This window comes from Melanaphis sacchari, unplaced genomic scaffold (genome assembly GCF_002803265.2).
Source record: "Melanaphis sacchari strain LSU unplaced genomic scaffold, SCAv2.0 Contig11_pilon_pilon, whole genome shotgun sequence".
Lineage (NCBI taxonomy): Eukaryota > Metazoa > Arthropoda > Insecta > Hemiptera > Aphididae > Melanaphis > Melanaphis sacchari.
Window position 1 is genome coordinate 1,580,537 of NW_020270469.1, and position 14,217 is coordinate 1,594,753.

The 14,217-nt window shown below is 22.5% G+C and overlaps 2 protein-coding genes across 2 annotated transcripts in view; one reads left to right on the top strand and one right to left on the bottom strand.

The window, feature by feature from the left end:
- Nucleotides 1-843: 843 nt before the first annotated feature.
- Nucleotides 844-14,217, top strand: part of LOC112604389 (rhodopsin-like) — a 57,565-nt gene continuing 44,191 nt past the window's right edge. Inside the window, exon 1 of the mRNA XM_025353411.1 lies at nucleotides 844-969. The gene's annotated coding sequence lies outside the window, so the exon portion shown is untranslated. The remainder of the gene's footprint in view (nucleotides 970-14,217) is intronic.
- LOC112604282 lies at nucleotides 9,474-9,972 on the bottom strand. The gene is given in 2 exon segments (XM_025353248.1): nucleotides 9,474-9,734; nucleotides 9,823-9,972. Coding segments are annotated over 2 exon segments (411 nt in total).

Genomic DNA, 14,217 nt, shown 5'->3' on the forward strand with positions numbered 1-14,217 from the left:
ACCAACTATATTCAAATAGTTTTTTAAAACGTTATTCATATGTATTCTATGAATTTAGATATAAATAATCTTATTTATTATAATAACAAAATTTGTTTTTTCCAAATTTAAGTAAAAATTAAAATAAATATTTCTTTGGAATATACAATGTACACATTTACAACATACCTTATTTAAAAATATACTAAATTGTGTATTTATATATCAATAATTACCGGAAATACTGAAATTTGTACTTTGAAAAATTGCATTGAATTTAATTACAACTTTTATTAGGATTTAAAGGTTTTAAACAAAACTTTATTAAAATCCCAACTTATAAGTATGATTTATAAATCATAATATCTAAAATGTTCACACTTCATCATAATAACTGTTATTTGTTTTTCTTGTCTAATAGAACATAAAACAAAACAAAATATTACAAATCAAAATTTTAATATCAATTAGGCTTAAATGATTTATACTTTATTATTGAGGATTTATTATTTTTTATACCAAATATTTCAACGGAGTAAAGAAAACTAGAAAATAAATTTATAAGAAAAACATATATTTTAGATTTTTAATTAATTATACATTACTGATCATTATTTTATTAGCAATTAGTAATCGTAATAATTAATAACAATTAACAAGTGAATTATATTAAGTTATAACCCAATTTTATATCTATCTAAGGTTGGAATACTTATAAAGTGTGATCCGCAAAACTAGGGTCGTCAATGTTTTTTTTTTTAAAACCAACAGCAGGTCAATTGTGATACGGTCAGGGTCAGAACGTCATACAACACACTGAGCGCGGGACCACTGAAGTGCGTTAGTTGCATCCGAGGGCGCACACGACACAGAGGGAGTGCGTCTATCGATGCGCCACCCGTGTTAAGACTGTTCCAGTCTGCGTTGAATGTCGCGTGCAAACAGGTGCGAAGATTTTCGGTGCCGATGACTGAAAAACGCACATAAAACGTAAGTTAACACGTTTATCGTTTTAGGATTATAAAAATATGTCAAATCATAAATTAAATATCTAGTGATCTTATTTTTAATTAATTATTTTGTTCTTTTGTTCTTTTAATTCTACATAAATTATTAAAAATCTAAATTTATATAACCATAATTGTATATACTTGTATTTGTCAGTTTTTATTTTTTTATACATAGCAATATTTGTATTTTTTACACTGTAACAAATAATATACTAATATTGTCCAATATTTTTTTTCAGTTTCATTATTTTCTTGTTATTTTTTTAATAATGAAACATAGATAAAAAATAATTTAACTCTTGTTTTATTTTAAATAGTTATTATACCCATTCATAATTGTTTCTATACATATAATATACATGAAAGCAAAATTAATAGAATATATTATTTTATAAACAAAATATGTTCGATATACTACAAACAACACATTAATTTTTAATAAAACTGCCATTTAACTATCACATTTTCTCAAACTATCAGATATTGTTTTTTTTTAATTATAACTATATTCACTGATTTATATTCTATATATTTAATGAATAAATGTATATATTTTATCATACGTTATTTTAATAAAATTTAGATTTTTAATCTAATTAAAATAAAGTATTAAATAATGTTTAGATTTTGATTTGATCACATTAGTTTCTTATACATATTTTTAATGACTATACACTAAAATTGATTAAATTAAAGAAAGCTTACTTTTATCGAAATCTTATCAATAAGCTTTAAAAGTTGCAAGTAAATTATTTATATATATATTACTATTGAATTAAAGGATAGATATTTCAATATATTCAACAAACATTTTTAGTTGAAAATTATAAATTTAATTCAATATAAAATAGTTCACAGCATTTATGTTTATATATAAACTTTTGATAAAGTTATTTAATTTAATAAAAATAAATCATAAACACTTTTTTAATTAATCTAATATTTGTTTATTAATATAAAAAATGTTAAGTTATTTTTATAAGTGAAACAAATGTTTTTAATATATGTAAATAATATTATATAAAATAACTATACAATTTATACATAACTCATACATAATCTAATACCATAATAGTACATAATTGATATGTTGCTAAATTAGCCACCTGAAGTATTTATTACCAAATAAATAATTTTACTTGAGCGAATTAAATACTTAATAGTCAGCTTAAAGATACGAATGGTTTGAAGTTACATTTCTAAAAAAAGTTTCAGAAAAAAGTAGTTTATCTTTTAACAATACAAATAAATTACTTTTATCTCACTTTCTTATTACTGTTCATTTTAATAATGTTATTTGACTTAAATACAACTTGGAATAATCCTAATATATTTCAATATATTTAATTTACGCACTTTTAATTTTCTTGTGTGGATGTATATCTCGTATTATGGACTTTTACATATTATCCCAATATTTTGTACTCTCGTTTTTTTTTTATTTTTTTTTTTTAAATTAAATCTAAAAGGCGTTATTTTTCTTTAAGTGTATAAAACAGTATCAATTTAATAAATAATATAATAAAACTATGTATTTTCTTGGGAAATATAAAACTACGTTACTTTGGCCTTATAAGCAAATTATTATTTTAGAATAATTTTAAGATATTCATCGTACTACATTCAAAATAAATCAAAAAGGTGAAAATAAATAAATTTTTTTTTTATTATTTCAACATCAACTACAATGTTATTAGCTTAGATTGTATGGTTTTAGTTAATTATGTACATATAGAAGTATTTACATTAGACTAAAATTAAATTAAGTTACAAATTTCAATTTTTCTTTTTAAAGGTAATTATTAGTTTTGCGTCAGTATATGGTCCTAATACTTCGTACAGGTTGTTGGAAATTGAAATTCATCTCTGATATCAATAAATATTGGGCAATTGATGTTTTTTTCTTATTTTTATTTTTTATTGTTCTGTAGAAGTATGATCTTAGAAAAATTTGTATTTAATATTACTTTTCATTGAAGATTATTTATTTATTATTATTTTTTTTTTAATTACTGAATTGTCTAGATTATGATTCTGAACCAACTGAGTCATAGTCCTCGTTGACCAATGTTTTTTTTTGAAACGAGTTAATCTATTTTTTATGCTATTGATTTGAAATGCAGGTTTTATTTTTAGTATAATATCAAATAACTTTTCTTTTGTAATCTTATATTCTATATAGACATCTTGTGGGTTGAGAAAATATGAATTATATTATGATTAGTTTTTAAACTTTATAAACTATAAATATTAATAAATATGAATAACCATTATTCTCTATTCCAATAAAGATAATTTATGCATCAAAAGTATATATTTATTTTTATTAATTTAAAACCGAAATGGTAATATAGACTTCGATAAACATTGTGTATAATTGATTTATTTAATTGTATTTAAAAAATAATAGCTAAGCGAAAAAATGTTAAAAATTTAAAGTATAAGCATTAATTTATTTTTAAAAATAATTATTTAAGGATAAATAATTAAGCTTTAAAAATGTTTAAAATTTAAAAATCCATTAGTTTTTATTCAATAACTTTCATGTATATTATGATATCTTTTGTTATATTCTGCAGGTATAATATCAGATGTTACATTAAAATATGTAAATTAAATAATGCATCTATTATTGAATTATTAATTTCTGTAAGTTTTCTAAGTATAATCGAATGTAAATAACGAATGTAATGAAAATTATAATATTACATTAACTATTATATGTTTAATACCAGCTATAAACTATCATTAATATAAATTAACTTACTTAACATTGTAATAAAAAGTTTTTAGATATTCGTTTATTGTAATTCGTCATAAAATTTACTTTTTCTACTTTTAAAGATAGGTAGGTGGATATCGTTTTATTATATGAAATTTTTAATGAATGATTATTATAAGTGTGTTCAATTTGAATTCAATGTTAAATCATTTTTTACAAAAAATTATTTGAACGGAAACATAGTTTATCAACATACCTATATCATCAAGTAATATGTTTTTTGATATACTTAGATACTAAAGCCATTTATTTTACTTTGTATTTAGTATTTTACTTTCATAGTACTACTGTAAAATGATATAATTTTCCGAATATATTGCATTTAATAAATCATAAATATTAAATTTTTATAATAATGTGCTATATTTTTACTAAATTATAAAAACTTACATAACTCAAAATATAATAACATTTTTCTGTAAATACTATTAAAAAATAAAAATAAATTTAAAGTATCTATGAATAAATAATATTTTAAAATGAATCTAAAATTGTATTGCGTATAGTAAAATTCATAATTATATAAAATATCTAAAAATTTAAGTTCCTGGGAATAATATTTTTAAATAATAACAAAATAATTAACAAATCGTTTAAATACTAATTTAAATTACTAAATTTTGTTCAAATTTTAAACGTTATATATTTATAAAAATAATTGAAGAATCTTTATATAATTTTTAAACTTTAATATGAAAAAAAAAAATTTTGTGAATTTTAACTACATTTCCCTCAATATTTTATTGACGGCTCATGCCGTGTTTATTGGCCTCATTTTGTTAAAACCAAATATTTTGTACATCGATTTCTTTAAGCTCTTTAAGATCTGGCACAAAAAAATTCTGTAGTAGGTTACATACCGCTTAGAATTAATGGTAATTGCTCGATTTTCTTTATCAAAAAAGTAATATCTAATAATCTTTATTCGTGAAACTGCACACCACTCTGTGAAACGGTCACTATGCAGAGACCTCTGGTGTATTTCCTGTGGGTTTTTATCACTCCAATATCAAACATTTTATTTATTTATACAGCCAAAAAGGTGAATATGAGTCTCATCACTAAAAAAAAAAAAATAGCGGTAGGTAATGTTTCAATCAATTTTTCGAAATGCCGCCACAACTCAACTACGCCAGTTATTTTCTAACAACTCTTGAACTACTATCATTTTATACGTGTGAAAAAGGAGATCTTTATGCAGAGTTCGCCTTACAGAGCGATTAAAGAACCGAAATTTAGCTGAATGTTTTCGAATGAAACGTTTTGGTAATTTAAAAAATGAACGTTTGACTGCATCGATGGTTTAAGCTATTCGAGCAGTTCGAGGTAGTTTGCCTCTATTTCTTGTAACTGATCCTGTTTTTCTACATTTTTTGTCCACAATACAATTAATTTTCTATCTAGGACTGTTTAGCAAGGTGGCATTTTAAAGTAAGTACGGGACGTTTGTTAAACAACGGCTACACACTCGTTTTTACGAAAATAGGTTTCCACAGCAAACGTGCGTTTCTGTTTTTTCCACGACATGTTTATAATTAAAAGTCTAAAACTGGAAATAATTATTATGGATATAAGATTCCCGTCCTCCCACATAAATAGACTCAATTCTCACCATTCTATAACAATGAATTACTGTATATGCCAAGCTGAAACTGGGAGATTGTTTTACTGCAATCCATAAAAAAAAAATTTCAATTTTTTTACTATTTTAGAGAAAATCGTCAAAATTCTAACATATATTAAAAAACTTATACATGCATATTTTTAATATTTTTATACGGATACAAAAATATATTTTTTAAGATCTTATATTAAATTTTCAAATAATTTTTTATTTAAATTTATGAAAAAAAAAACTGAAAAAAAATTAAAAATTTTACCATACAACGAAAATACAAACATTTTATGAAAAATTCCAGTATCTTTTATTTATTTATTTTTAAAGAAAATTAATTTTTTTTACTGGAGAACATCAAATGTCGTAAACATTGATTTAGAAATGCTCATAAAAAATTGATTTAGCTTATTGGTAGAATTTTTTTTTTTTTTTTATTTAAAGGTTGCAAAACTAATAATACACCTTATATTAAATTATCAAATCTAAGGTATTAAAGCAAAAACTACTTTTATGAATTTCTAACTACGAAAAAATTAACTTGATTTTGCTTAATTTAACGTTTATAAAAAATATTTTGGTGATAGATTTTCAATGTTTTTAACTAAAATTTTAAAACTTATGAAAAGCTTTTTACCCGTTATTCCCTTAATATTCATATTTTTTTCCAAATATAAAATTAAGTTCTGGGAATTTTATAGACAACTTATTGTGTACTCCACTAAAAAAAAACATGATAAAATCAATACATTTATTGCTTAACTCAAAATATAAAATCGTTGATTTTATAGATTTAAGAAATTTCAAGTAATGATATTTAAATTAAAAAATATATTATGGATAAAGGGTAGGTATATCATCATAATAATATGTAAATATATAACAAAGAATATAATTCCACATTAAAATTTCTTATCACGTTAATATTTGTCGATAAAAATGGTTGATAAATATACTGCATAGTCTTAAAAAATATAAACAACATGTGCAAGTACGAAAAACGAGAGCTTAGCACTGAGTGGTACACATGTGATTCACTCACACTAATTATCAGTATTTACAACTTAACACATTTTTAGTATAATGTCTATATAAGAAGCTCTTTAAAAAAAACTAGCATCCAATCTCCTTTAAATATAAAAAAAAAAACCATAAATTAAATTAATTGTATTTGAAATAGATAAATATACAGCACAGCTTAATCATTTTATGGATCTAATAAAAATACATACCTACCTCTATGCCTCTAGCATTTTCAATTTAAAGGCAATAAACTGAAAAATAATACAAAAGTTTTAATGAAACTTGAGTAAAATCTTCATAATTAATATTTTTATTTCTTATATTCGTATCTTAACAAAAAAGGTTTTAACTTTAATAAGATACATATTATAATAGAGACATTACGTGAATAAATATAAAAGTAAAATGTCATTATACATAAAGTGTACTCAATAGATACCTACACACTGGGTTAATCTTAAATCACAGTAAAACTCTATATTCCAAAAAGAGTTAGTATTCTGGAAAATGCTGTTTTACATAATTTAAAGTCATAACTCATATAGAGTAAAAAAAAAAATATTTCAAATTCCTTCCATCCATCTAATATTTAAAATGCACTTGTCAGTTATAACTTATAGGTTCGAAACTTCATTTTTAAATGTAAAAATTTTCTGAAAAATTATTTACTTTTATTTATAAAATTGAAAATATTTGTTTTTATTAAAAAAAAACCTATAAGACATTATACCGTTAAAAATAATAGAAAGTATTATTTTATTTTCAAACAAAATATGAATGCTTACAGTAAAATAATTACCCAACTTTTGGAATGCATATTATATAATTGTGCTTGTATCAAATATGAATAATAGAACTCTTATAACACTATAACTTGTCTTTGTATTCAATTTTAAAAAAAAAAATTTCACGTCTATCGTTCTACTTTTACGTTACATGTAATTAATTTAAATAGTAATGTAATTATATAATTATTAATATATCAATAATTATAATTAAATATAATTTTATTTGTTTATTATTATTATTATTATTTTTCTTTTACAAAAAAGGAAATAATCATCGATTTTACATTAACCGATAGTTTAGAATAAATTAAATAAAAAACTATAATATATATAATTATAATATACTATAAAATGAACTAAATTTATTTTTACTAAATTTTATTTTTATAATCGTTTATATTTACTAATTGTTACAAAAATATTTAAATTTAATAAAAAAATTCAATAATACCAAGTCACTATATAGTATAGAATAAATAAAGTTTAGTACAACAATAAAATATTTCATTAAAAATAAATGGAAAATAAAAGTCAATTACAGTGAAACCTGAGTAATATAGAAGCGATTGAGACCGATTATTTGTTTTCCCATTTGAGACAGGTAAAGAAAAATTTTAAAAAATTTAGTTTTTTCGTGTATTTTTCCCTTACATATTACGTAAATATTCAGTATCACATTTCACTTACTTTTTATTACATATAATTGCATACTCTTCCAAAATTCTTTCAATAACTATGTTTTGTTAAATAACCTTCCATTCTATTTTCTACTATTGATTGCACAAGTTTATTTTCATTATTTTAATCTAATACGAATATTTTCAATTGCTTTATTTCGTAAAAGATATTTTTATAGTTTTAATATCAATGCTATGCAATAGTTTCGTCATAGGAATTGGATTGTTCAACGTCTTTTGAAGTACAATTTATAATATTTTATTATTATTATTATTTTTAGTACTTAAATAAAACCTAGTATATTAATTGATGTTTTAAATTCGGTGATTAACATTTGTTCAGAAATTAAGACGTATGCTTTAGATTATAAAATCGGTCCAAAAATTAATATATATTTTGCTCTAACACTTAGAAACCACTCCCAAGTCAAATTATTAATTTTTTTGTTTGCGCTGGATTTTGGTTTTCTTTTCATTTTTCCATTTCCTAAAATCGAATTTATTCATATACTCGTACATCTAGAATTTTGAATTTTACATTAATTTTTATAATTACAATTATCACCCCCATTCAATCATTGTTCTTTTATTAAATTTTTTTCTTTAATATATTATACACTTGAATTTCTCCACAATTGTAAAGTTTACAAATTTGTTTTACTATTAATTTATTTTTTTCACTCGATTAGTTTATTTTTTCATTTAGAGTTAATTATTTATTTTGAATGTAATTCTATATGCAGTCAGTCAGCGTCATAACACTTCTTTAGCACTTATTGATAAAATACATTTTTTACAACAAAGTAATCAGTATAATTGATATAGATTATATTCAATGATAATTTTATAGTACTCATATATATATTTCCATGATATACAGATGCATAACAAAATATCTTTTCCAATTCCACGCTGAACAGGTTCTGTTATATCGGGGATTATTTATGATTTATTGTATCATAAGACTGTAACGTTTTCCCATTAAAATCAAGTTATTTTCTAATAATAACTTTCCTCTCACCTTAAGATTTAAATTAACGAATCGAGTTCATATTATACTTTTTTACCCGAATAGCTTATTGGAGAACCATATGTCGTAAATATTATTGTGATTATTAAAATTAAAATAAGTATAGGTTATAAATAATATTATATTATATTCTTCTTTTAATTTGATTAAATATACTTTTAAAAGCTTTAACGATTTTAAAACCATTGATTCTATTGATTACAATTCTAGGTACTGACAAGATAATTAGTCAAGTTTATTTGGCTGTAACACGATTGTGCCCGTTTTACTTTTTTACCTACACAAAACGCAACACGATTTCGCTCCAATATATATATATAAGTCCCTAATATATATGTTATAGCTAAAGTGTTGAATTCCGTTATTTTATGAAATAACTAGGCAGTTCATGAATTACCTACGAATGTTAGTTAAAGTATAAATAATACATGAAAATTGTACTTTAACTAGTTATTTCATAGAATATCTAGTTATTCTATACAATTTCAGTTTGATATCCGTTAAAGTATAAAATACATTAAAATTTAAAATATATATTAAAATATTTTATTTTACTGAATTAATTATAGTTATATTATTGATTTATTTGTACATGTAAAGCTATTATGGCATTTAAAGTTGTACAATACCTCTTTTTTTCTACAAACACATCGCTTTGTGTCACATCTTTTGGTACAAGTGCACTTAAAAAAACCCTGACCAGTTCCCAGTGACTGCGCAGTTGCCGTAGATCTTAATGTAATACTTTCATTTGGAACAGCTTCTACAACTAACAAATTTTCTGAACATAATGTGAACTGGGATCGAGAGTATATAGTTGTTTATCACTCCTGTAATTATAGTGTGTAGGTAGGTATCAAATAAATAAAAAATAAAAAGTAACATGTATTATTTAAATTTATTTTACCATAATTGTACCAGCTGATAAAACCCATCGTCAGTTAATTTTAAAACAACTGCAATAATTGAACGAGGATCACCCCTTCCTCTATCTACATCTGAAATTTTGATACGCACTGTAGAACTAATATTAGCAACCGCAAATTTAGTATTTAATAAATCTTTCATTCATTTTGCCTGTTTTTTCAAAAGTACATTGCGGTCACCGACAAAAAGGACGTCAATCTTATCTGATTTAATATGTTATATTCAATTTTTGAAAATGTTAGAACTATATTTATTTATCATGATTTTTTGTTATTTATAATTTAACACATTAAAGAATTGATGCCAGGGAATGTATAAAATAACTAGCTAAAGTATAAATTATATACATTACCTACAAGCTTTAGTTATTTTATAAATTACCTAATTATTTCATAAACTAACTGATTCAACACTTTAACTGTAACACATACATATATTCTAACAATTTTCCAAAACACTTTTTAAAAATTGAACTTGGTTTTCCAATATGTATAACCAAGTATTTTAGTACGTACATTTGAATAATCGAGATAATATTTTATTATTAACTTTTATAACTTTTTAAAGTATTTTTTATATACCTACATATTTTTAAATCATTTGTATATTTATTAGGTTTTTTTTAATCATTTTTTTAATATTATTTTAATGTATTCCTACACACAATTATTTGTCTATTTACAATTTTTTTTAGTCTCCTTTATTATACACTGGAAAGTTTTGAAACTTATGTTTATGTTTATTTTGACGGTAATTAACAATTTTTTATTTAAATAAGAATGCGTATAAACTAATAACAAAAATATGCATTAAAAATAATTAATAAATTTTAATTATCCTAAATAATGATATTCGTGCGCGATTCGAAAACACCGGTATATATAAAGGACACACACACACACACACACATATTTATATATATATATATATATATATATATATATTAGAACGCAATCGTGTTGCGTTTTGTGCAGATAAAAAATTAATAGGGCTCGATCGTACTTATTTGTTTGGGCGCAATCGTATTGCACCAGTTTATTTTAAGCTTTTAAGATAACGAGTACCTATTGTTTATATTAACTATTAATTAATTAGAAAATTTTGCTCATTAATGTCAATTGTTTAACTGTAGCCTGTGATCTACAGCGTGTGTGTATATACTTAAAATATATATATATATATATATACATATATATATATGTACAAAATTATAATAAATTATGCTTACTTAAGTTGAACAATTTATATTATATTTTTCTTATAATTAACTTTTATCCTAATAAATAAAGTGAATCCTAAAACTACAATCAACTATTTATTGACTTGTTTAATTATTGAATTTATCCATGGGTTATAATTTATAAATACTCGATATATATCATATCATAATTAGACCAATCACGCGTTATAAATTATTTAATTAACGTTACAGTCTACTCTAAGATACGTAGGTCAATACATTTCATCGTTAAAATCATAATATTTCAACTTATTCCGGTGCTATAATTGCATTAATATTAGACGTATCTACCAATATTTGACTATGGAATCTTATTTATTGGAGTTGATAACTACACTGTTCAAACTCCAAGTATATTAGATACGCATATTTACAATTGATGTCAATAAGATAAGTAGGTAATGTAGTAATTGGTCGCGAACAATTGGTCGCGAACAAAATTGATCGCCGGTGAATTGATCGCGAATACAATTGGTCGCCAAGATAATTGATCGCCAAACGAACTTTTTTAGTTTTTTAAGTATTTTATTTTAAATTTTCATTATCGAGTTCGTATCATTATATTGTTATAAAGTATTTATTATTGATATTATATACCCACATGGGCATTATTAGTTTATTTCTGTCGTTTCTAATCACGGCGGCATAATCTCAAATTGTTCGTCGAAAGCCAACGTCTTCTCATTGTTAAATTATCAATACCGCGAAGTCACCTAAGTTTATTATTATATAATTGTCAAATTAACTTGTATTAGTGTTAAGATGATATCAACATGGCCGTGATTAAATTGTTATTATTATTATCCACTATATACATAATCTATTTATTATTTTTTTTTAATTAAAATTAGCATTTAACTGTACGTTATTTAAAAATAAAACAATAAGAATACTTAAATATTCTAAAATAATAAACATAAAATTTGGTAATATACCTAGGATAATAAAATACTTAAAAAACTAAAAAAAGTTCGTTTGGCGATCAATTATCTTGGCGACCAATTGTATTCGCGATCAATTCGCCCGCGATTAATTCACCGGCGATCAATTGTTCGCGACCAATTCACCGGATACCGTATTCAATACCTAATTGAACGTGTATTATTGAAAATATTTTTATTGTGGCTGATTGATGTTTCTTGTATAATCATATTTCAATATTTGTTTCAAATAAAAATGTTGCTTTATTTAAAAATAATAAAATATTAATACAATCCATAATATCATATAAAATATAATATTAATCCTATTATGACAAAGTTGATTTATGTATGGTTTTTCATGAAAATCATATTCAACGTTATTTTAGCCTACAATAATTCTACTTAAAAACAAAATATTTAAGTTTATTTTATTCATTGAAAGTTTCTCAAATTTATAAACATCTAAAAAAAAAAAAAAAAAAAATGAAAAATGAAATAATGATGGATTTGAATTTTTTTAAACATTCAATATAAATTAAAATAACTAATATAATTAACATTTTATACAATTTAATCAATAAAACAACAATCTTTTTGAAAACAAAAACTTTTTATTAATTGAGTTCTTACAAACTATTTAATTACATAATCAGATAAAAAACCATATGAAATCATAATTACGAGTATAAGTTTAAATTTTTAATAAGCTAATCATTAGTGTTAACAAAATATATTAATCTTTATTAAGTACTAATTAATGATTGCTGATTATTTTGTAAAATGTTTTTATTGACTTAGAAAAATTAAAAATATCGATCTAGTTTTTAAAAACGTAAAACTAGTCATATTTTATTGTACTTGTTTAGTCAAGAAACATTTTCATTATAACTTCCTGATCTCTCTAACATATTTTATAAAACTATCTATTGTGTTTTATTTTTTTTTTTTTTTATTTTTTTTTTTTTTAGATTTGGTTTCAAAGTTTCAAACCAAATTCTGCAGCTGCTAAAAATAATTTGAAACTAGTACTTGTATTAATGTAAGTCCTATGCAATTTTTTTTTTTTTTTGCAACGACCATATTTTACAAGTGCAAAGAGTTTTATTTTTTCAACGAACTAAAGATGAGTCGACACATTTTTGTAAAAGAATATAGAATACACCAACAGATACCCTCTTCAAGCGTGAGAAGTGTGGAGAAACTACTTGACGGATAATTATATCTCTGTAGGTACAGGCAAACGTGACTTCAATGGTTGTACGATGCTCTATGTACTATGTATAAAAAAATATTCTACCAACCTTAATGCACTATACATTTATATATTATTATTTAAAACAAAAAATACTTTTTCTCGTATTTTTGTAAGTATCCATCGGGTTGATAATTTTATATTTTTTGTAAGTGCATTACTTTCTCTCGAATGCTATAATATATTAATATTTTTTTACTTTTACAGTTCTATGTGATAGCGGTTTATTTGTGAAACTCAACACTAAAATAAAATATCAACTTTATTTATTTGTTTGATGTTCAATAATATGTATGAGACATAGTTTTAGTTTAACTACCTTAATCCAGTTGAGCCATTATCATAAAGTATAATAAAACAGAACTATTATCAAGTTTTTAATGATATACATAACTCATACAAAACACTCAAAGAATCGTTAAAGTTTAATTTATTTGTCGGTAAACTGTGTATTGTGTACATTATGTAGTATCTTAAATATTACAAATATATCTAAATCAATAACAATTATTATGCTTGCTAACTAGTTAGATAGAATCAAATCATTCTCCCTCTGATTATACACATAAATAACTTATGGCCATTTAGTCAAAACTACAAGTAATAGTTATAAAAAAATAATATGTGAAATTCTAAGAATTATGAGAAGATTAATCTTCATGTTTTAATTTGGGAGAGACTGAAGAGGTTCTATTTTTTTCAGAATTTAATATCAGAATATTTTCAACAATTTTAATATTTTATGTAATTAAAAATGTTTTCTTACAAAAATAATAGTTTTAAATTTAAATCGTTGATTAAACTTATTATTCATATAATTAAGTACTAATACAAATAAAGAAATATATAAAAATAAAAATAATTATTGTTTATAATTTTTACGTCTAATAATAGTTATTTATTAATCTATTATTCAGACTCATAAGGTATAGTAGTTTCACTACTTTAGTAATCGATGTTTTATAAATTGT